This window comes from Typopeltis vanoorti, chromosome 8 (assembly GCF_054136105.1).
Source record: "Typopeltis vanoorti isolate ZY-2024b chromosome 8, IOZ_Tvanoo_1.0, whole genome shotgun sequence".
Taxonomy (NCBI): Eukaryota; Metazoa; Arthropoda; class Arachnida; order Uropygi; family Thelyphonidae; genus Typopeltis; species Typopeltis vanoorti.
The window spans coordinates 18,848,125-18,873,259 of NC_143556.1; the positions used below are offsets into that span (position 1 = coordinate 18,848,125).

Below are 25,135 nucleotides of genomic sequence, written 5' to 3' on the forward strand. Positions count from 1 at the left end.
TCTCAACAGTTTAAAATTATCAATTATATCACCTCTCCTTCTTCTTCTATCTACCAAACTCTGGTAGTCCACCTTCCCTCAACCTATCTTCATTGCGAACATTGTACAGTTCTGATACCAACTATTTTATCCACCTCTGCACTCTTTCTACAGTTTATTTATCCCCTTCAAATCCTGGGGATGAAATTTCAGCACAACAATCAAGGTGTGATCTGATTAGGGCTTTATACAATGCAATGACAGCTCTTATCTCTGTAGATCAGCATCCTTCTCAATATTGCAGCAATCCTCTGGGTTACCTCCACTACCTTTGCAATATGTTCCTTGTAATTCAGATTTCTACCAATCGTCATTCCCAGATCCCTCACTTCTCCTACTTCCTACAGTACAGTTCCTCCAACAGAATATGCAGCCTTCCATCGATATATCCGAAACATCAAGACTACATTTTGCTGCATTAAACTGACATTCCTCATCGCGACAGGTGTCAACTCCCTGGCACATTCCTTCAGAATACGTGGTGATATATTATAAAGTCCCACAGCCTTATTAACATCTAGTTTACTCAACTCCCCATACACCTCTTGCTCACTTACAGTCAGTCTCTCCTCTCCATCATCATCTACTGCTCTCAATCTTTCCATGAAGTCACATTCACAAGTTTGAAAGACCTTTATGAACTGGTCATTAAGTATCTCCACCACACATTCTGCAAGAGTTGTCTTTATACCATTTTCTCCTATCGATGTCATCCTTCCATAATCATTCTTTCTTTTGCTGGCTACATATCGAAAGAACTCCTTAGGATTCATTTTGGCTTCATTAGCTAATTGCTGTACCTCTCTTTAGCTCCCCTCACCAACCAAGTCACCCTCCTTGTCTGGTCTTTGTAGACCTCATGGAATTGGTTATTTCCACTTCTCTTATGCTGCCTCCACAATGCCCTCTTTCTCTGTATCGCATGCTTAATCTCTTTATTCATCTATCTCACACCTTATTTAACGTTCTCACCCTTGGAATACACTTAGACATTGCATCTACTAGACAGTTTTTGAAAATCCCACAAGCTGCATTTATCTCTTTTCCAGCTAACTCCTCATTCCACGCTACACCCGCAAGCTTGTTCCTGAGCTCTTCATAATCACCCCCCCCCTTGTAGTTCCACATATACCCTTTTCTCACAGAGGTCCTCACACTGCTGGCAACCACCCAGGTAATCACCTCATGGTCACTCTCACTAATTGGTGGATGATTTGACACCTCATTTATAATTTCATCCTCTGATGAGATGACCATATCCAAGACCCTCAATCCTCAAGTGCCCTCTGTTTCATGCTGTCTGAGGTAGTTATCCCTCAAAAACTTAAGAAACTAATTTTCTTTACTGCCAGTTGCTATCTCATCATTCCAGTCTATATTGCCATAATTAAAATCACCCATAATGATCACCCTTTTCTTATTTGCTTGGCTAATTTGATTTCATTATCACCACTTTCCATATTACCTGGTCTATAACAGCATCCAACTGCAAAGGAATTATTTTGCCCCCCTTCCACTCTCTTGGAAGTTTGCCAGAGCTATTACCTAAATTAAACAACCTAGTTAAGGGCATCATCAGTTCCCCTGCACATTCATGTAATATCCCATTCAGATTCATGCAATTCTTCAACTTCTGTTCTACATCAGTCCCTATCATGTCTGTCATAACAATACATTCACTTGGATGATATACCCTTACAAAATGACCACTCAGTAGCTCAACAATTTCATCTGCCTCTGTTACCTCTCTACCATCTACACCCTTCTTTGTCTAATGATACTACTCATCCATTTAACTCATACTCGATTATCCTCCTGACCTTGGGTATACAGTTGTAATATTTGTTCCTCCAGATACCCCTTGACTATCCTTCATGCACTGTTATGCCATGGTACTGCTTCAAGCTGCCTCCTAAGTGCATCATAATCACCTATCTTGTAGTTCACATATACCCCTTCTTAACAGGAATTTCTACATGTTTTGCTTCAAAGTCAAGACCACATAGTCACTTTCTCCAGTTGGAGGCAGTGCAACTACCTTAGTTATGGACAGGTCTTCTGATCTTATAACCAGATCCAACACGCTTGTACCCCAAGTCCCCTTTGTCACATTCTGCTCCAAGTAATTATCTCCCAGTAAGTGTTATAAATTCTATTTCCTTCCTGCCATGTAATCTTTCTTCCTTCCAATCTATGTTTCCAAAGCTTAAGTCCTATAATAATTACTTGACTTGCACACATTGGACTAATCTACTGATGCCTTCCATGTCATCCCTGGCACCCTCTGGCCTATGGCAGCAACCAATTTTATATTTTGTCCTATTGGTCTCAATCTCACACCAGACTGACTCAAAAGAACTGCCATTTGCATGACTGATTCCTGCTCTTGCTAGTGCAATTCATCTACTATCATCAGCAGTACCCCCCCCCCACTGTCCTGTCTACTCTATCCTCCCTGGAAATATTAAATCCTTCACATTCATAGAAACTGCAGCATCCCTGCAGACTCCAAAACACCTTTACTTCCTGAAAATTAAGTAAGGTAAATATTACACTGTGAAACATAGCATTATATAAATGCTTGACCTACTTCCAATTTAAATTTGCTTAAACTGAGGGATAAAAAGTGCTTTGATGTATGTCCCTTCCCTTATATAAATTTCTTCTTCTTCTTTGCTTTACAGGAGATAAACTATCCATTATGAGAAAGATCATGCCCACTCTCTTTCTTTCTCTCACCCTTCTGCATGCGTATATGCACATGCACTCTCAAATTTGTGTATCTATTAAAAAGTACCTGTATTTTTTTTTCAGGTATTTAATCTTCTGTGATCAAATGCATCTGAATTATCTGTGTAAACATAGTCACTCTATTGACTACATGCCTCACAGAAACACAGTTTGCAGTGATTCAATTCTGGTGGAGTGAATGTTTAGTATTATTATTATTAAACAAGACCTCATGGAGTCAAAGACTCATCTAGGAGGTCCTTTTATCTCACACACATCTCATCATATCGGGTCTTAAACACATTCAAACTCCTTGCAGACACCACACTCTCAGGCAAGGCATTCCAATCATTCACAACTCTGCACGAAAAAAACCTGCCTCTCACTCCCCTACTCACACCCTCTTTATACAGTTTCCAGGGATGACCTCTGGTTCTCCCCTGATCTTCCACTATTCGCTGTAGAACTTCTCCACCATTGATCCTATAACAACCCCTTACCAACTTGTAGGTCTATCATATCTCCCCTCTTCCTTCTCTCCACTAGACTCTGCAAATTACATCTTTTCAATCTTTCCTCATACTCGACATTCCAGAGGTCAGAAACTACCTTAGTCAGTCGCCTTTGGACCCTTTCCAACATCTCTTCATCCTTCTGAAAACCAGGTGACCAAATCTGGGCACAATAGTCCATGTGTGGCCTAATCAAAGCCTTATACAATGGAACAAGAATCTCCCTACTTCTACACGTCAGTGTCCTCCTCATCATTCCCAGAAGTCTTTGTGTTGTCTTCACAATTTTGGCAATGTGTCCCCTAAATTTTAGATCCTTATCCACTATCACTCCCAGATCTCTTATTTCCTCTACTTCCAACAATATATTCTCACCAAGCATAAATTCTGCATCCCATCTTTGTTTTCCAAATTTTAAAACCTTACATTTTGCAACATTGAACTCACATCCCCATTTGCTTGTCCAATCACTCAATTTATTCAAGTCTTCTTGCAAGGCCACAACATCTTCACTACTCTTTATGGTTTGTCCCATAAAGGGACGAAAGGGACGAATATACAGAAAGTCACTAAAAGTTACTGAAGACTTTATAGTACAATATGACAACAATGTCTGGGCTCAGTGTCACTGATCAGGATGCCCATTCATATCAATGCCTGATGATAACACTGAAAAAAAAAAAAAAAAAGCCAACACTTATTTTAACAAACGTGATTATCAATAAAGTCACAAATCAGATACAGATAAGTCCTGAATGATTGCATTTTGCAAATGCAAGTTTATGCAAGATGAGTTCCGAAACAATTAATGGATAAGCATGTGAAAAAAACATTTAAACATCTGTAACTCCCTTTTGAACTGATATTGTGAGAGAGTTTATATATTCCTGAACTAATGTGTACAGATCTGATCTGATCATCTAGGTTTCTTTGTAGGGAGGGAGGGTCTTGTTATTCACCTCTGCACTTTCTCCAAAGTTTCTTTACCACCAGTATAGCCAGGTGACTGGATCTATGCACATAAATCCAAATGAAGCCTAATTAGTGTTCCCTCATACAGTGAATCTATCACCTTCTTATCCATATATATCAGCATTCTTTGCATTACGGCAGTAATTTTTTGGGTAACCCTTAAAATTTTTGCAATGTGTTCCCAACTTCAGTTCCCTATCCACCAAGATTTCTAGATCCCTTGCCTCCTCCACCTCCAGAAGCAAAGTTCCTCCAATATGGTAAATCTCATTCCATCTTCAAGGCTGTTAAATATGACAAACTTAGGAGAGTTTGCTTGGATCAGGGACATGGCATGTGAAGCTGCATGTGAAGTGCTGAAGTGTTTGAGGAAAGTAATAGCAGACCATATACCCAGATTCAGGAGAATAAATCAAGCAGGAGTTAAATGGTTGAATATCAACATTAAGCTGGAGTTACAAAAAAAAGAAAAAAAATTGCTGACCAGCAGGCACATGAGCAGTATAAAGCACAGGTCAGAAGGGTAACCAGTGTGTTGCAAAAGCAGAGTATGAATGGAAATTAGCAGTACAGACCAAAGATAGATAATCCCAAAGAGTTCTCTCGGTATGTTGCAAGAAAAAGGGAGAATGTTGCAAGAGTACATCATCCAGGTGGAGATATTGCAGTAACAAGAGAGACAAAAGCCTTACATGGAAACTTATAAATCAACATAGAATATTACAGAATTTTAATGAGAATACTGTAATATGCTATGTTGATTTACTTAAGTTTCCATCTCGATACCTAAGTATAGAGCCAGCTCAAGTTTTATGAGAAGGTGCTAGATACAGGGGGACTGTATGTAGTCAAATTAATAAAGTGGCAAATCAGATGCAGATAAGTCCTGAACAATTTTATGACTGATGTAGCAAATTACCAACCGATCAGCATATCAGGAGTTGTAATCAAGGTATTGGAGAAGCTGGTCAATAGCAAAATACAGGAATGGATTGAGAGAAATGAGATGCTATATGGGAGACAATATAGTTTTATGAATGATAAGCTGTGCCTAAGTAACTCGCTCACATTTTATAATACAGTGACAGCTAAGTTGGATAAAGGTAATGGTTTATAGTGATAGTGCTGGATTTTGCAGAGGCTTTGCATGGAATTCTAATTAATAAATTGCAGCACATGGGAATGGCTATAAAGTTGGTGAAGTGGATAAGAGTGGATAAGATAAGATAAGGGTGGTTGATCAAGAGATACCAGACCATAGTTAATGCAGGAGTAGAATCCGTTAGAAGTCTGTAACTGGTGGTGCACAGGGTTCTGTTCTTGGGCTGCTACTACTATTTAATTCATATATTAGCAATATAGGAAAGGATCTGAGAGGAAATTCAGTTGTTTTCCGATGAGTAGAGCAATAGTTAATACAGATGATGTTAAAATTTTGTCAGTGTGACTTAGATAAACTGCCAGTCTGGGCAAAGGGAAATGAATGTCAGTATAATGTGGGTGTAAGGTTATGCATTTTTGGGATGAAAAGATTACCATATCTGTACCATATGATGGAACTGTGCTCCAGAAAACTGATTAAGACAGGGATTTAGAGGTGTTAGTGGGTAGTGGCAAATCAGATACAGATAAGTCCTGAACAATTTTATGACTGATGTAACAGTTTAGGGGGCAGATATCAAAAGTGACTAAAACAGTTCATCAGATCACTTGGTTACTGAAGAATACTTTGATGAACAGAGACAAGCAGGTTATTGTTCCTCTTTATCGAGCCTTGCTAATACCCCACTTGATTACAATGCACAAATCTGATCATATGGGTTTCTTGGTGATGGAGGTAGAGGATCCAGAGGTGAGTGACCAAAATGGTAGCGGGTCTATGGAATGGACCTTATGAGGACAGATTGAAGATTTGTGGGTTACAGAAATTGGTTGACAGGTGGAAAAGGGGTAATATGATTGAGACATACAAATTACTGAAGGGTTTTTACAAGATTAATACAGAGGAAATTTTTCAGAACAGGTCCAGTAATGGGACAACTAGGGGCCATCGTTGAAATATGGCAAAGAGTGTAGTTAGCAGAGCTGTCAGGACTAGATTTTTTGCTTGGAGAGTGGTGAATAAGTGGAACAGGTTGGCAGAGTCTGTTGTGGGTGGCATAGCTGTGAATAAATTTAAAACAAAGTATGATAGATACTGTGCAAATGTTCGATATTGCTTAGCATGACGTTTAGGGTCTCCCTCAGTGAGTCTAAGGACTCCATGGAGTTGTCCATAATAATAATAATAATAATAATAATAATAATAATAATTTTCTCTGAACATACTGCATAACTTTACACTTAGCAACACTGAAATGACATCCCCCATTCTTCAACCAGAAACAACCAATTCAAATCATATTATAAGAAAAACATATCCAAGCAGACTTTGTTTGCTCACACTTGGATAAAGGATTAAACTAATTTTATTATACTCTAACCAAGTGAAAAAATAAACTTTCAACATCTTTCTCTAAATCCAGAGTAATTTATTAAAAAAGGGTGGCACACCATTTGGCAACTCCTATAGGTAGAGATAACCTGCTAATGCTTCTGCCTGGTATTTCCACTAGGGCCTGGCTCCCACTGAAGAGACCTCAATAAAGGTCGAAACTAGTCTGGGTAGTGGCCCTTCCTTTAATGCATAACATTAGACATATCTGCAAGGAGATGTGTTTTGCATTATAGGAGATACTGAGTTAGGAGTGTTGATAGCTTTCTCCACCTTTGCAACGAGTTGCCCTGGTGTTGTATCACTTTACCCTAGTCCTGAAGATACTTCAGGCGCAAACTTTGTTTGCTCACACTTGGATAAAGGATTAAACTAATTTTATTATACTCTAACCAAGTGAAAAAATAAACTTTCAACATCTTTCTCTAAATCCAGAGTAATTTATTAAAAAAGGGTGGCACACCATTTGGCAACTCCTATAGGTAGAGATAACCTGCTAATGCTTCTGCCTGGTATTTCCACTAGGGCCTGGCTCCCACTGAAGAGACCTCAATAAAGGTTGAAACTAGTCTGGGTAGTGGCCCTTCCTTTAATGCATAACATTAGACATATCCGCAAGGAGATGTGTTTTGCATTATAGGAGATACTGAGTTAGGAGTGTTGATAGCTTTCTCCACCTTTGCAACGAGTTGCTCTGGTGTTGTATCACTTTACCCTAGTCCTGAAGATACTTCAGGCGCAAACTTTGTTTGCTCACACTTGGATAAAGGATTAAACTAATTTTATTATACTCTAACCAAGTGAAAAAATAAACTTTCAATATCCAAGCTTCCTGGCATACATATCGTAATTTAGCATCATCAGTAAACATCTGAATATCTCCTTTCACACTGTGAACTATATCATTGAAATATAATTTGAATAATCTGAAAATAAAACAAAAAGACAAACAAAGATTAATAACAGCTGAAATGAAGTTTATGAGAAAAACTGCAAAGTATACTCTATTTGATCACAAAAGAAATGAATAAAGAATTAAACCAAGAATCACTAATAGAAAAAATTAAAAAATATAAACATAAATGGATGGAGCACTTTCAAAGGAAAACAGAAAGATTACCAAAACAAACCTCTTAAACGATTCAACGATGACTTCTAAGGCCTAAATAGGCCATGCTAGGCCTAAATCCTTGATATGCATGATGATGATGATGATGATATAATTTGAATGTCAGTAGTCCCAAAGCAGAATCCTGTGGTACTCCACTCGTCACCTTCCTTTTGGGGGATACTGCACCTCCATACACATGCAGAAGAAAATTTTCAGTGCATGAAAAAACGGAAGAAAACAAAGGATCACTACCTGGAAATTGTGTAAGAAGTGACCAGTGGTGTGCCACAGAATTAGGTACTTGGAATGCTCTCTTTAATTTGTACACTGATGATACTCAGAATGATTTGATGGAAAATATGCATTTGTTTGCCAGTGCCTGTGATTCTAAATTACAGAGGACAATAGTTTAATAAAGATGATGGAGAGATTCAGCAAAATGACTTAAACAGAGTGACCGAGGCAAAGAATAATGGCTGCTAGTTTAATATGGAAAATTTAAAAGTTATGAACTTTGGTATGGAAAGAATACAAACTGTGAATTACACAGATGGAAATGGACTGAAAGAAATTACCGAGGCTTAGAATTTGGGATGATAGTGGAAGAAGAGTTGATGTTCAGAAACCATTGCAAAAGTGGACAAAATAACTCAAAGGATCACTCACTTTTGGAGGTTAAGGGATAAGGAGGATATCACATCTGAACTACTTCACAGAGATTTGGTCTTCTTGGGGATGAGAAAGCAGTGGAGAGGATGTAGTGGCAAGTGAATGTAGGAATACTCCATATGAAGATAGACAGAGGATAGATTGAAGATTTCGATACAAAACTCATGTACAAAGATTATTTAATAGTATAATTTTCACCTGTGTGTCGCAGGCATCTTCAGTACATTAAGCTCAAGTTAAACAAGAACTGACAATTCCAAAAAGCGCCACCTAAGTAGCTGGTGTAAGATAACTAAAAAGGTCAATAACTTTCCTAAGCATAAAAAATAAAAATAATAATAATAATAATAATAATAATAAAATAAATAAATAAAAAACCAATACAATAAAAAGTTAGGAAAGATTAGCTGATTTGTAAAGTACTATCTCCCATAAAGGGGATAGATGTAAGCCGTCGGATCTGTTTAAGTTAGGAGAATAAAGTAGAGTTTCACGTTTCTTTATGAAGGCGTTCCATGAGAAACTGACTTTTGTGAAGAACTCTTGTCTTTCTCCAGTGAACTCTGTGTCTAGTGAAGATGGCATGTTCTGCAAGTCCAGATTTTTCAGGTTTAAAGTATTCAATATAAGATTGGTGTTCTTCTAGCCGAATAGAGGCAGATCTTCCCGTTTGTCCGAAATAAGATAATCCACAAGAGCACAGAATCTGGTAGACACCTGGATGATTAAGATGTGGAAGCTTGTCCTTTGGAGAAGTGAGAAAGGTGGAGATTTTTCTAAATGGTCGAAAGGTAACAAAAATATTCAGTGGTTTTAAAACTTTTGCTATAAGTTCACTGATGCCTTGTACATAAGGGATAGGAATGCACGTTATTTCTTCTGTGTTTGAAGAGGAAGACATATTAAAACTACTCAGAGTTCTTTTAATGAAGCAATTCTTATAACCATTAGATGGAAAGGAATAAGTTATATATTGCAGTTCTTTCTGTAAAAGATCGTCTGTAGAACAAAAGGAGTGAGCCCGATGAACCAGTGTTTTAATAGTTCCTGCCTTTTGACTGGGATGGTGATGAGATTCCGCATGGATATAATAGCCTGTATGAGTCTTCTTTCTATAAACTGAGAAATGTAGGTTACCATCTGGTTGGCGAAGAATTAGAAGATCTAAAAAGGCTAACTACTTATTTGATTCTACTTCTAGAGTAAACTTGATCCTAGGATGAAATGCGTTTAACTTAGTGAGAAATTGTTGAAATTCATCCGAAGAGCCATTCCATACAGCAAAAATGTCATCGACATATCTGAACCAATGAGTAGGTCTGGGAGAAATGTTGTGAAAGATACGTTGTTCAAAATGTTCCATAAAGAAATTGGGGATAGCAGGAGAAAGAGGATTACCCATTGCTGTTCCTTCAATTTGTTGATACAACTTATTTTTAAAGAAAAAATAACCAGAATTTATTACAAATTCAAATAAGTTTACAATGTCTGAAGGAAATTCCTGTTGTAGTAATTCAATGCTTTCCGAAAGAGGCACATTTGTAAATAAAGAAACAACATCTAAACTGATCATGATATCAGAAACATCCAAATGAAGGTCTGAAATTTTATTTTTGAAATCCAAAGTATTTTTTATATAAGAATCAGTTCTTCTAGTTGAAGAACTGATTCTTATATAGAGGAGAGTAAATTTGATAAAAATTTTGAGATTTTGTAAGTGGGGCAACCTATACAATCCACGACTGGTCTTAACGAAATGCCTGGTTTATGAACTTTTGGAAGACCATACAATCTAGGTGGATGACTGAAGAAGGTTTAAAGTTTTTCTTTTGATCTTCATTCTATGTAGATACATTATCTATAAGAGAATTAAGTCTCTTCAATTGACTCTGGGTAGGATCCGATGTAAGAGGCCTATAAGTTGAATAGTCGCAAAGTAAAAGAGACATTTTTCTCTCATATTCCTTTCTATCTTGAATTACTACAGCCTTCCCCTTATCAGCTTTCGTAATAATTAAATTATTGTTATTCTTCAGTGATTTCAATGCTTTAAACTCAGAGTAAGAAAGATTAGGACAAGGAGGCTTGGCATGAAAAAGAATTTGTGCACATTCAAAACGTAATCTGTTGGCTGTTTTTTGGGATAAGGATCGAATACCCCTGTCCATGTTATGAAAAAAATCCATAAGTGGCATCTTATTCGGCGTAACAGTGAAATCATGTCCTTTTGATAAAACAAAACATTCACAGTCTGTTAGTGGACGTCCGGAAACATTTATAACTACTTTATCTATATCAATAGTATTATTACTGGATCTACGTATGCTGACCAGTGATTCAAATTTGCATTTTAGCTTGTCATGAGAATCATTAAAGACCTTTAAGTAAGAACTCGAAGATATGCGCATTGCATTATTAAAAGTTTCAACTGTTAAAACAGATTCCAGAGCATTTTTTACATCCATAATTTCTCTATTTAAGAGGGCAAGAGATTTTTTAGCTTCGTGTAGCTGATTATTTAAAAGAGATTTACTAGCTTTGAAGTAGATCCGATGAGCTTTTGGGGACCTAAAAATTTCTTTTATTTTACAATAGGTTGGAATAACCTGGGCAATCTTACATCATTTAAGGAATATTAATCTGTTAATGCATTTGGCCTTCTTTACCAATACTTTACCGTATCTAGCAGATTGTTTGGAAATAGCTCTCCGTGAAGTCTAGCAATAAGTTTTAAAAGAGGTATACCGTGAGTAGACATATCAATACAAAATTAATAATGGAAAAAACTCATGTACAAAGATTATTTAATAGTATAATTTTCACCTGTGTGTCGCAGGCATCTTCAGTACATTAAGCTCAAATTAAACAAGAACTGGCAATTCCAAAAAGTGCCACCTAAGTAGCTGGTGTAAGATAACTAAAAAGGTCAATAACTTTCCTAAACATAAAAAAAAAAAAAAATAATAATAATAATAATAATAAAATAAATAAATAAAAAACCAATACAATAAAAAGTTAGGAAAGATTAGCTGATTTGTAAAGTACTATCTCCCATAAAGGGGATAGATGTAAGCCGTCGGATCTGTTTAAGTTAGGAGAATGAAATAGAGTTTCACATGTTTCTTTATGAAGGCGTTCCATGAGAAACTGACTTTTGTGAAGAACTCTTGTCTTTCTCCAATGAACTCTGTGTCTAGTGAAGATGGCATGTTCTGCAAGTCCAGACTTTTCAGGTTTAAAGTATTCAATATAAGATTGGTGTTCTTCTAGCCAAATAGAGGCAGATCTTCCTGTTTGTCCCGATGTGGTTCATCGGGCCCACTCCTTTTGTTCTTCAGACGATCTTTTACAGAAAGAACTACAATATATAACTTATTCCTTTCTATCTAATGGTTATAAGAATTGCTTCATTAAAAGAACTGAACTTGGAGTAGTTTTAATATGCCTTCCTCTTCAAATACAGAAGAAATAATGCACATTCCTATCCCTCATGTACCAGGCATCCGTATAGCAAAAGTTTTAAAACCACTGAATATTTTTGTTGCCTTTCGACCGTTTAGAAAAATCTCCACCTTTCTCACTTCTCCTAAGGACAAGCTTCCACATCTTAATCATCCAGGTGTCTACCAGATTCCATGCTCTTGTGGATTATCTTAATTCGGACAAATGGGAAGATCTGCCTCTATTCGGCTAGAAGAACACCAATCTTATATTGAATACTTTAAACTGGAAAAGTCTGGACTTGCAGAACATGCCATCTTCACTAGACACAGAGTTCATTGGAGAAAGACAAGAGTTCTTCACAAAAGTCAGTTTCTCATGGAACGCCTTCATAAAGAAACATGTGAAACTTTACTTCATTCTCCTAACTTAAACAGATCCGACAGCTTACATCTATCCCCTTTATGGGAGATAGTACTTCACAAATCAGCTAATCTTTCCTAACTGTTTATTGTATTGATTTTTTATTTATTTGTTTTATTATTATTATTATTATTGTTATTATTTTTTTTTTTTTTTTTATGTTTAGGAAAGTTATTGACCTTTTTAGTTATCTTACACCAGCTACTTAGGTGATGCTTTTTGGAATTGTCAGTTATTGTTTAATTTGAGCTTAATGTACTGAAGATGCCTGCGACACACAGGTGAAAATTATACTATTAAATAATCTTTGTATGTGAGTTTTTTCCATTATTAATTTTGTATCGATATGTCTACTCACGGCATACCTCTTTTAAAACAGATTGAAGATTTGTTGGTTGCAAAATTTCGTTGATAGAAAAGAAAAGAAGGGATGTGATAGAAACATATAATGTTTCTATCATTATTTTTTTTTTTAATCAGAGAAATCCAGAAGAAAGATTTCAATATGTGACAGGATGGAAGAGAACAAGGGATCATCTCCCTGAGAATTGTGTAAAAGCATGGTTAGCAAGTGTGTGAGGAATAGATTTTTTGCTTTGAGAGTGGTGAATTAGCAGAACAAGTTGCTGGAGATGGCTGATATAATTTATCAGTAAATTAGTTTAAGGCGAGGTATGATAAACATTGTGTGAAAAATGGTTAATGTAGACTTTCTGTGATCAATTTTTGACTACATGAAGATGTCGATGTAATAATAAGATGAATGAGAAAATAATAATAATAATAATTTAAAATTATAACACAAATGTTTTTAAATATTTTGCAGTGCTGTTTATTACATGTTATATACAGGACTGTAAGATTATTCTCTAGCAGGATGACTAATTCAATAAGCTTACATAATTATTATGAACTACTGTAATATGACGTGGTGGATCAGAAGATTTTCCATAGTACACAAGATCATCAAAGGGTTTACCAGGGATACGACATGTAGAAAACATTTTAAAGTACTGTCCCATATCAAGGGGCTGTCCATGCATAAATTCTGGAGGAAGTTGATGCCTGTAAAGTTAATAAATGTTCTATTCAGTCTCAAGAATTACAAATAAAATTAACTGCATATTATTATTTCACTTGTCCTTCTTTTTTTTTAGTTTTGTTTTGTATAATATATGTCTCTATGTGCTTTATTTTTGTATAATATATGTCTCTGCGTGTGTGTGTGTGTGTGTGTTTACACACACACACACACACACACAGATATCTATGTATGTATAATGCTTAATTTATTATGAGTTAAAAAAATACATTGAAATGAATTCAAGTTTTTAGCATAAATTTGATCTCTTTTTATTTGATTTAGTATAAAAGTGACCCTTATGAGATTTGGAATTACATCAATAGAGTCCTCATTATGAAACAATTAACTGTTGAAACTACTAAAGATTTCTGGAGCCCATTTTATCCCGGCAGTGAATCATTTTCAGCTGAACTGTGTGAACATTTACAGTGCCTTTCACCTGGCTTTTCTGTATGTTTAATTAGGTTCACATTTATGTAGAAATATTATTTACAATGTGATCTCTTGAATTTCATAATGATGAGAAAATAATGCATAAGGTTTACAAGAAAGTAACAAGACAGTAAAATGAGATACGTAAAATATGAGATCTTTAATGAAAACATATGAGCTGATGTTAGAAACTTATACAGTTGACTGAAATTTTTCATGGCATAAGAAAAAAGGAAGAAAAAGAGGCTGTCCATGGAAGGTCATGTCATCTTTTTCTTCCTCTTTTTTCTCCCAAGTGAGTAAACAAATGGTGAATAAGAATTTAAGTTGCAATATCCATTTAAATTAATTGCTAGAGCTAAATAAAATAATGTTGAAAGGAATCAAGGTAATCAAATTCAAGTAATGAAACAAGTGAAAACAGATTTGATCACTTCATCAGAGGATGTTAGCATCCTTTAAGTTGGTGAGAGTGTCATGAAGTGATCACTTGGGTGGTGGCTAGCCATATGAATGAAGACTTCTGTTAGGAAAGGATATATGGGAAATTACAATGCTGGTGGTTATGAAAAGTTTCGGAGACAACTTGGAGCTGTAGAAAAGAATGAAGAGTAAAGTGGGAAGGATATAATGGATTATGCCAGCCTGGTTGGCTGAGTGGTTAACTTATCCACTCTCCAGCCAAAAGACAGTGAGTTTGAATCCTGCCATAGGCATAGATGTTCATGATTGTCTGTGAAAATACTTAAATATGTTTTAATTCAGGTAATTCATGTAAGTTAAGAAAACATACAAACTATGAAACAAATACGCAGTATAAAATTATTTTGAATCTCTTGTATATAACATTTGTATAATTCTCATTGCGTACTTCGGCTGGTTTAGTTATCAAGAAGTCAGTAATAAGTCAGCAATTTTTTATTAAGTTCATAATATGGAGCTAAAAAAAATATCCAATTGTCTTGTGAATTTTCTGGAGTGCTCCTTTAACGGATTCATCACAATCAGAATTTTGGCAGAACTTTCACCGCCATTTGGTTATGTCATCTATTAATTCCCATGAGTTCTTCCTCATTTAAATCTGTTTCCCCCATCAATTAATTCACTAATTTTGTTTTCAGCAGCTTCTACATCTGCTGATGCTGATTATCCCTGGATTTTAAGATTATGCAAAGAAAACTGCTTTTAAAGTTTTCAAACCAACCCTTACTAGCACAAAATCCATGTTGAGAGCTTGCTACTGAAGAATGATGATCAAGTTCTTTTAAATGTTTATAAACTTTGCAAGCTTTTTGTTTAATAAGCTTTTCATTTTGAGTGATATCTTCTATCCAAATCCACAGAGATTTCTCCAGTTTTTCTATTAGAATATCGTGTACATGAGCAATGCATTTGCACTTACCATTGACTCAGCAATAATGCTTACTCGGATTTGGTGTTCATTTTGTTTGATTGTTCGAATTGTTGATTCATTTAAATTCAAAGTCCCTGCAACCAGTAGTGCACTCTGGATTTAATCTTAGGGGGGGGGGGGAGTTGAGTAGATGATTCGACAAACTACGCATTGCATACGACCTATGACTGAGCATCTGTAATGATCACTAATTCATAAGTAGTATAGAAATAGAAGACACAACGTAAATAAAAAAATAATAATTTTAATTAGGAAAAGATTTTTGGAAAATTTTCTAGTGTCTTTTTTACCCCTTTTTCTTTGGGGGAGCCCTTGGCCCCCACCCTTCTGGGTGTGCCACTGACTGCAACAACTCCTGTTTTTCTCCATTTTTCAACCAATCCAAGATTTTAATTTTTTGCTTCGAGAGAAATGAATTTTTTTGCAATATTGGTTTTTAACCTTTCGTTGCAGTTTTAGTGGCCATTACTATAAAAATAAATTTTTTACATAAAAAAAGCATTACATATTAATTATGTATGTAACTCACCAGAAAACAAAGTACTCAGGTAGACATTAACACGCTCATGATTTTTAATGCGCTTTCCTGGGAAAAAACGAAGACAATTTTCAACAATACACACTTTATACGGTAAACAATTGACGTACATGCATGCTAAAGGGTATTTCCCTTAATATAAATTTGCTACTTATAACTACATGCACTATACGGGCAGACACAAATTTAACGAAGATAAATTTGACTTTTAAGTCGTGCAGTGAAAAGTATATGAAAAGATAAAGGGTTACTACAGTTTGTAGATTGTGTTATATCGAAACCACATTGTATAAGTATCACATTGGACAAGGGTTACTACAATTTCTAGATTGCGTTATATTGGAACTGCATTGTATAAGTACCACGTTATACGATGGTTACCTGTAGTTGCTAGACCAACCAATCTTTCTTGGGTCATTGCTGTTTGCAAATAATTATTAATCAGTTTAGCTTGGAAAAACTTCTTTCCACAATTGCTATGCCAAAAGGAATTGTTAGTGTAGCGATGGTGCCTACCATAATATGGCTGAACGAGTGCCCTTATTAAGTCGTGCCATGAGGCAGGCTGCCTCTATGCTATACCCCATCGACGGTATTGATGATGTTAGTGGATGAAAATGGCATATTGGTAACTGCTGAAGAGGACACAGTTCAAGTATTCTATGAGAATTCATCAGTGTCTTTCCTCCTCATCAGTCTGAAATCATGAGAAGCTCAAGTGTAGAGGAAATGGGCGAAGACATACCAGTAAGCAAGAGGTATATAAGGAGTTAAATAAGATGGATGTCAATGATATTGTTGGAGGTAGATGAAATAAGAGATCTGGGGGTGATAGTGGATAAGGATCTAAAATTTAGGGGACACATTGCCAAAATTGTGAAGACAACACAAAGGCTTCTGGGAATGATGAAGAGGACACTGACATGTAGAATTAGGGAGATTCTTGTTCCGTTGTATAAGGCTTTGATTAGGGCACACATGGACTATTGTGCCCAGATTTGGTCACCTGGTTTTCAGAAGGATGAAGAGATGTTGGAAAGGGTCCAAAAGCAACTGACTAAGGTAGTTTCTGTTCTCTGGAATGTCAAGTATGAGGAAAGATTGAGGAGATGCAATTTGCAGAGTCTGGTGGAGAGAAGGAAGAGGGGAGATATGATAGAGACCTACAAGTTGGTAAGGGGTTGTTATAGGATCAATGGTGGAGAAGTTCTACAGAGAAGAGTGGGAGATCAGGGGAGAACTAGAGGTCATCCCTGGAAACTGTATAAAGAGGGTGTGAGTAGGGGAGTGAGAGGCAGGTTTTTTTCATGCAGAGTTGTGAATGATTGGAATGCCTTGCCTGAGAATGTGGTGTCTGCAAAGAGTTTGAATGTGTTTAAAACATGGTATGATGAGCTGTGTGTGATAAAAGGACCTCCCAGATGAGTCTTTGACTCCATGAGGTCTTGGGGTGATAATAATAATAATAATAATAATAATAAGGCAACAATGACATGCACCATGTGTCTTAAGCGAATGCTCCAGAGAGTTATGTCAGTCTTCTCTTAGAACAGCACAGGGGTGAGGAGTAGGTTTTTTGCATGGAGAGTTATGGGTGGTTGGAATGCATTTCCTGGAAGTATGGTAAGTGTGGAAACAGTGAATACATTCAGGTCATGGTATGATGAGCTGTGTGTATGTGTGTGTGTGTGATGGAAGCCTTGCTGCGATGAGTCGTTAACTCCGTGGAGGTCTGATGATAATAATAATAATATGTAGGGAAAGGCTTAGGTTTCATTCATTATTTATAATAATGACCAATGATATAGCCAACACTAAATAAAAAAAATACATTTATTAAATCCAATCATACTGGAAGGTATTTACATAAACAAGCACACCATCACCCTTCCCAAGAGTATGGCATCCTCAAAACACTCACCGAGCCAGGGCTATTTGTTTAAATGACGCAGTCCTTGACACTGAGCACAAGGACTTTTGCAACACTGTTTCAGCTAATGGCTATAACCCATATAAAATAGATAAAATATTACATATAGCCCCAATCCCTCCTACACCCAACACACAGTTTATAGCAAAACCATTTCCACCCCATATATTAAGGTTAGATCAGAAAACACAGCCAAAGTTCTCTGCAAATATGATCTCCATACTACTTTCAAACCTTTCATTCAGCTAGCTACGTTCATATGTTTTTCCTAAAGATCAATGGGCCTGCAGTTTAGCATGATTTGGACAGACTGGTAGATCAGTTAACATACATCTTGAAGAACACAAAAATTACATTAAAGATCATTTATGACGAGTTGGGATTGGCAGACAATGCTCTGGATACTCCTTCACATAGGATCAAATGGGGAAAAACATCTATATTTTCTGAGAGGCTATTCTCAGAATCAGCATCAGCTATGAAGCACTCTCCCAACCTCAACTAGTATGGTTGCATTAATTTACCAAAGATCTGGGAGACTGTCATTTTAAGATCTAATAACTGGACTTCTCTAAATTAACTTTGTAGTTATCCAACCCATAGAGGAAATCTACAGACGAATACAACCAAAAGAAAACCTGATCCAGAAAATAATCAAAAGGAAACTACATCTTTTTGACCATATATGTAGAATGAACGCTGTTGTTTGGGTTGATTGAAGGAAAGAACAAAAGAGGAAGACCAAACAGAGAAAGGGGCAATGACATTGTCAAATGGTGCAGAAACTCTGTACACAAACTGAGTCATCTTGCACAAAATAGAATGCAATGGAAGAATCATATCAAGATGGCATCAGATGCCTACAGGTTGAACCCATGGTTGTTGTTTGACCCATAGATGATGCCATGGAAGGACATTAGGTGTCATTTACAAATTAAATTGTTTCTACAATTACTTAGTTTAGTGCGGTGTGCCTGTCACAGTTATCATTCTGTTCTGATGATGCTGGGTAGAAAACAAGTGAGATAATAGTGAGCTTAATGTATTTTTTTCCTCTTGGCATTAGTTATATCGTTAAGCATTATTATGAATAATAATAATAATAATTAATTGTAAGTAAAGTGTGGGTGTGTGTATGTATGTACTGTATGTGCAGACACCCATGTAGGAAGTTAATGCAGGGAATGACCAAACTCAGAATCTAGTCTCTCAGGTAACAAAATTGAATGGAGTAGTCAATAAAAGGTGTAAAGACACTTGTGGGTCTAAGGGGTAGCACAGTTTATGTACACTTGCCAGAAGCATCAGGAATGAGAGGGAGAAGTTTCTGGCATTATTTGGGGCAACCTGGCCAAAGTTAAAGGCATCCAGTGGCACTTGGTTGATACTTTTGAAATAGGTTACAAAGCTAGAATGTGAGGATTATATTACATTTTCAAAGAAGACAGAGAATTGGATAGAGGAATGGGCACCTGATGATAAATGAACTGCAGTCAGTAAAAGGAGGATATCACCAAGATGACAGAGATATGGGATGCAATGCATTTGAGGCAATTGGGTGTAAGAGAAGGCCATCAGGACAAAATATGTTTAGACAGTTGAGCTTGGCAAGTGCAAGAAGAATAATTGTTATGGGATATTTTAACTACAGCAGTATAAATTGGGGAGAGGAAGATGCATGCAGCAATAAGGGAATGGAATTTCTAGAATTCTTGAGGGACAAGTTCCCTCTATTACATGTTGTCTTAGGCAACATGTAATAGAGGGAACAAGAGGTTCAAGAGTTTTGGATTTGGTCATAGCATCAGAAGAGTTGATAATAACTGAGATGACATCTCTCTCACCAGTTGGAGAGAGAGCGTGACCATGTGGTTTTGACTTGGAAGATGAATAGACATGCAGGAGTATCAAAGAGAGGGAAACGTTTCAATGCTAGAGTGATTGGGCAGGTTCGAGGTTTAGAGGTACAGGAGGAGAGTGTGTTTCAAATACTGAGTACTCTGGATGTCAGTAAAGCTGTGGGACTGGATAGTATTTCACCACGAGTTTTGAGAGAATGTGCTAGGGAACTGACAGTGCCTTTCACCTGGCTTTTCAATGAAAGTCTGGCTGTGGGGAAAGGTGCCCATGGAATGGAAGGAAGGTAAGATAGTGCCATTGCATAAGGGCAGTAGCAGACTGGAAGTGTCTAATTATAGGACAGTTTGTGTGTCATCAGTAGTTAGTAAGATCTTGGAGAAAGTAGTGAAGGACCGTATACAGCATTGGACAGATGAGGGTAATGTTATCTGTGAGAGTCAACATGGATTTGTGAAGGGGCGCTCTTGTTTTAGCAATATGCTAGCCTTTTATGATAAAGTTACAAGAGCATTAGATGAGGGAATGGCATATACTGCCATTTTCTTAGACTTAGTGAAGGCATTTAACAGGATGCCACATGATAAGCTGATATTTAAGTTGCAGCACATAGGTCTGAATGTCAGATTAGTCAACTGGATTCAGTATTCGCTGTCCGATAGGTATCAGAGAGTTGTGTATGGTGGGGAAGTTTAAAGGAAGCAGAGGGTTACAAGTGGGGTCCCACAGGGCTCAGTACTGGGACCTATATTGTTTAACCTTTATATAAATGACATTGTCAGTGGATTGCAAAGAGATATTCAGTTGTTTGTGGATGATGCGAAGCTGGGAAGGATTACTAGTAATAGTACAGATGTGGCAGCCCTGCAAGAGGATTTGAATAAGCTAGATAGATGGACAAAAAAAATAGGCAGATAACAAAAATAGTTTCAGGACTGTACAATGATAGTTATGAGGATCAGCTGAGGGAATGTGGACTGCAGAGTTTGGTGGATAGAAGAAGGAGAGGTGATATGATTGAGACTTTTAAATTGTTGAGAGGTGATTACAGGGTTGACACTGGGGAGTTCTTTCACTTGGTTGAACAGCGGGAAGGAGTGATGACAAGAGTCCATCCCTGGAAGTTACGAAAGGAAACTGTGAGCAAGAGGATGAGAAGTGGTTTCTTTGCATGGAGGGTGGTTGAATCATGGAATGCATTGCCTGATGGAGTGGTGAGAGTGAGAACGGTCAATGAGTTTAAGGAGTGGTTTGATAGACTTTGTGTTTCTTAGGGGGGACCTCCCCTCGATGAGTCTTGATAGACTTTGTGTTTTTTAGGAAGGACCTCCCACGATGAGTCTTTTGACTCCATGGAGGCCTGAATAATAATAATAATAATAATAATAATAATAATAATATGTGGAATTATAAGGCAGGTGATTATAATAGTCTTAGATATCAATTTGGGGAAGTTTCATGCAGGGAGGAATTGGAAGGCTAGTGTTCTGTCGGAAAAAGTGCTGATTCACTTTTGATGAGTCATCCTTTTTCTGACCCAACATAAGGTAACGTCAAAAGGGATGGATAAGGACATACTTATGCCTCCAGATGGAAAATGTGCCTATTGATGACCTAGAACATGTTATAATCAGTTTTGTAGATATTAAGTAATGTTAGAGAAGCCCATAACTTGAACAGAGAATGTTTGTGAATTATTTAGGATAGGAAATCTATGTAAAAATGCTAAAAAAGATGTATATAAGTTGATACAAGTATTAGGCCATGTCAAAGATAGTTCGGAGCCATGGTAACCAATCGGCCGTGGCTGTGTGCATGACGACACCACCAAGAGAGGGCGCTGACTTCAGGTATATAGGTTTCGGCACGGAATTCAATCGCTCTCTTATTCGTCTGTTCCTGGTTTCCTGAGTGGAGAGCAGAGTAGCTGTGAATCTTGCCGCCGTGCGCAGCAAGAATTTTCCCTTGCTGTACGTGCCGCATGGATCTTGGTTACAACAAAAAAATGCAGCCAGAATTCCAGAAGAAAGGGCCGCTGGTGAACCAACGCCAGTGTACAAGTCAGTGAAAGAGTGTTCTTTTTGAGTAGAATCAAGGAGTAGCGCAGACGCCTTTGAAGCATATATGGTGAGGAGATTCGAGAATCTAGCTAAGAAGGTCCTAAATCTATCAGATAAAGCAAGAACGGTAAGCTGAAACCTTTTGTATTAAGATAGGGTAACCAGAGAGGAATAAGAAACTGAACGTTGAGAAAATAGCCAATTTCCATGCTGTGTTTAAAGAACTGTCTTCCTTTGGACATTTTGTCTACACCTAAAGAATAAGTGGCATCCTAAGCTTCAGCTGAGCTGGAAACCGAGGCTTCGGACTATTTATATTGGAGAAAAATTTAATGTTATTATGTTAAGTTCAATTTTAAATGCTAACTGAAATTTTGAGGGGGAACAAAGTTTGAACATAAGAAGGAATGTTATCTCGTAAAAAATTTGCTAGATGAAACACGTCTGATATAATCCATGCCAGGATTGTAGAATAAGCCTGCATATATGTGTATTTTCTATGTATGGTTGCTCAGTTATCATGCTCAGTAGAAATTAACAGAGTCTGAGAGTAGATATATAAGGAAGAGCATGATTTTGATAGTATAAGAAATTATAGAGTAGAACCTTTTTTGGATGTGTTAACTTAAAAGGGGGGGGGGGCTCAGACTCCTTAGAATTGAAATTTTGACTAAAGTGTATCTCTATGTTTTGCCAAAATAAATGTATTTCTTATGTTTAAACCAAATGAGTCTGTCATTTTTCTGTGGATTGAATTACTGCTTGTAAAATCATGAACCGTGCATTAGAGGGGAATCCATTAGTACTAAAGCAGGACCACGACTGCAAATCTCTTGATCCCTGCATTCTTTTTTTAGTCATTTAAGATTGTATATCAGAATTCAGTTGCCGGCTGGTGCAGTCATAAAATAATTATAAATTTGTCGGCAAACGAAATAACTGATAATAACATAAGTAATTATTATTATTATTATTATTATTATTTCGGGCAACTCCAGGAGTCCTTAGACTCATCGAGGGAGGCCCTAAACATCATGTCCACACAACTATGTGATTACATTCTCACAGTATCTATCATACCTTGCCTTGAACTCGTTCACTGTCATAGCACCCACAACAGACTCTGGCAGCTTATTCCACTCATTTACCACTCTAAAAGTAAAGAACCCAGCTCTAACACCCCTGCTAACCACACTCTTGCCCAGCTTCCATAGGTGTACCCTAGTTCTCTCACCACCAGTCCTGATCTCAAAAATATCCTGTGAATTAATCCTATAGAATCCCTTTAGCAATTTGAATGTCTCAATCATATCTCCCCTCCTCCGCCTATCAACTAGTTTCTGCAACCCACAAATCTTCAACCTGTTTTCATATGGTTCATTCCATAGACCTTATCATCTTAGTCACTCGCCTCTGGATCCTCTCCACCTCCTCCCCATCAAGAAGGAACCGAGGTGACCAAATCTGGGCACAGTAGTCGAGATGAGGTCTTATCACGGCTCGGTACAGAGGTAAAATAACTTGCTTGTCTCTGCTCGTCAAGGTATTTTTCAACAACCAAGTGAGTTGATGAGCTGATTTAGCTACTTTTGCAATGTTCCCCCTAAACTTCATCTCCTTATCCACCAACACTCCCAAGTCCCTGGCCTCATCAATCTCTTGGAGTACAGTTCCACCAATGTGGTATACTGCTGCTAATCTTTTCACCCCAAAATGCATAACCTTACATTATGTCACATTAAATTGACATCCATTCTCCTTAGCCCAGAACTCCAATCTATCTAAGTCATCCTGCAAGACTTTGACATCTTCTGCATTCACTATTGCCCTACCCAACTTTGCATCATCAGCGAACAAATGAATTGTTCCACTTAGATCCGTCCCTATATCGTTAATGAACAGATTAAACAGCAGTGGTCCAAGAACAGAACCCTGCGGCACACCACTAGTCACAGGCCGTCTTTTGGACTCTACTCCTGAATAAACTACTCTTTGATATCTCTCCATCAACCAACCACCTATCCATCTCACCAGCCCTATATCCATTCCCATATGCTGCAATTTACTGATTAGAATTCCATGTGGTATCCTGTCAAAGGCCTTAGCAAGGTCCAGTAGAATCACTGTAAACCCATTACCCTTATCCAGTTCAGCCGTCATTGTGTTATAATACGTGAGCAAGTTACTGAGGCATGACCTACCCTTCACAAAACCATGCTGTCCCCTGTACAGTATCTCGTTTTCATCAATCCATTCCTGTATTTTTCCCTTGACTACTTTCTCCAAGACCTTGACAACGACTCCTGATATGCTGATCGGTCGGTAATTTGCAACCATAGTCTTGGATCCTCCTTTATGCAGTGAAACTATTTTCCCCTCTTTCCACACCTTCGGGACTAAACCAGACCTGAGACTCAGGTCTGGTTTAGTCCCGAAACAACATGGTCAAGGGCACTGGTAATTCTTTAGCCGCTTCACGCAAGACCCGTGCCGGTATACCATCCAATCCCACAGATGTGTTCACATTAAGGTTCTGTAATAAGATAGTAATAAGTAAGATAAAAGAAAAAGGATATAAAAATAAGATTAAGTTAAATTTAGATTAGACAAAAAAAATAGAGACGTAACACTAGGATATCATCAGTGTTTGGGAAATTGTGAAGGAATATTTGTTAGCAGCAATAGTAAGCTGTATTCCACAAGTGAAGAAGAGAACACAATTTGGTGTAAAGTGGATGACAAACAATATTAAACAGGAACTACATGCAAAAAAAATCTATGGAAGAGATATAAGGAGACAGGTGAAGAGCAGATGCATGAAGAATATAAGACACAGGCCAGGAGAGTGACTAGTATGGTAAGAAAGGTGAAACTGGAATATGAGAAGAGATTGGCCCTAAGATCCAAAGAAAATCTTAGGGAATTTTTTAGCTATGTGGCCAGTAGGAGGAGAAATGATTGTGGAACAATGACATTGTGGGATGAAAATGGGAATACTGATGCAAAGGACATATTAGAATTGTTCAATGAACACTTTATTGGAGTATTTCATCCTGGAGGAGTAAATTTTAGGACAGGTTCGAGGCTTAGAGGTGCAGGAGGAGAGTGTGTTCCAAATACTGAGTACTCTTGATTTCAGTAAAGCTGTATGACTGGATGGTATTTAACCACGAGTTTTGAGACAATGTGCTAAAGAACTGACAGCTCCTTTGACCTGGCTTTTCAATAAAAATCTGGCTACGGGAAAGGTGCCCAGTATATGGAAGTAAGGTAAGATAGTGTCATTGCATAAGGGCAGTAGCGGACTGGAAGTGTCTAATTATATGCCAGTTTGTGTGTCAGTAGTTTTTAAGATCTTGGAGAAATTAGTGAGGGACCGTATATATTATTGGGTAATATTATCTGTGAGAGTCAACATGGATTGGTTAA

The 25,135-nt window shown here is 37.2% G+C and overlaps 1 protein-coding gene across 1 annotated transcript in view; it reads right to left on the reverse strand.

The window, feature by feature from the left end:
- Positions 1-25,135, reverse strand: part of LOC150103771 (carnitine O-acetyltransferase-like) — a 214,323-nt gene that overhangs the window by 108,499 nt on the left and 80,689 nt on the right. Inside the window, exon 6 of the mRNA XM_090396967.1 lies at positions 13,291-13,456. Within this exon, the coding sequence (XP_090253093.1) occupies positions 13,291-13,456 (166 nt within the window). The remainder of the gene's footprint in view (positions 1-13,290; positions 13,457-25,135) is intronic.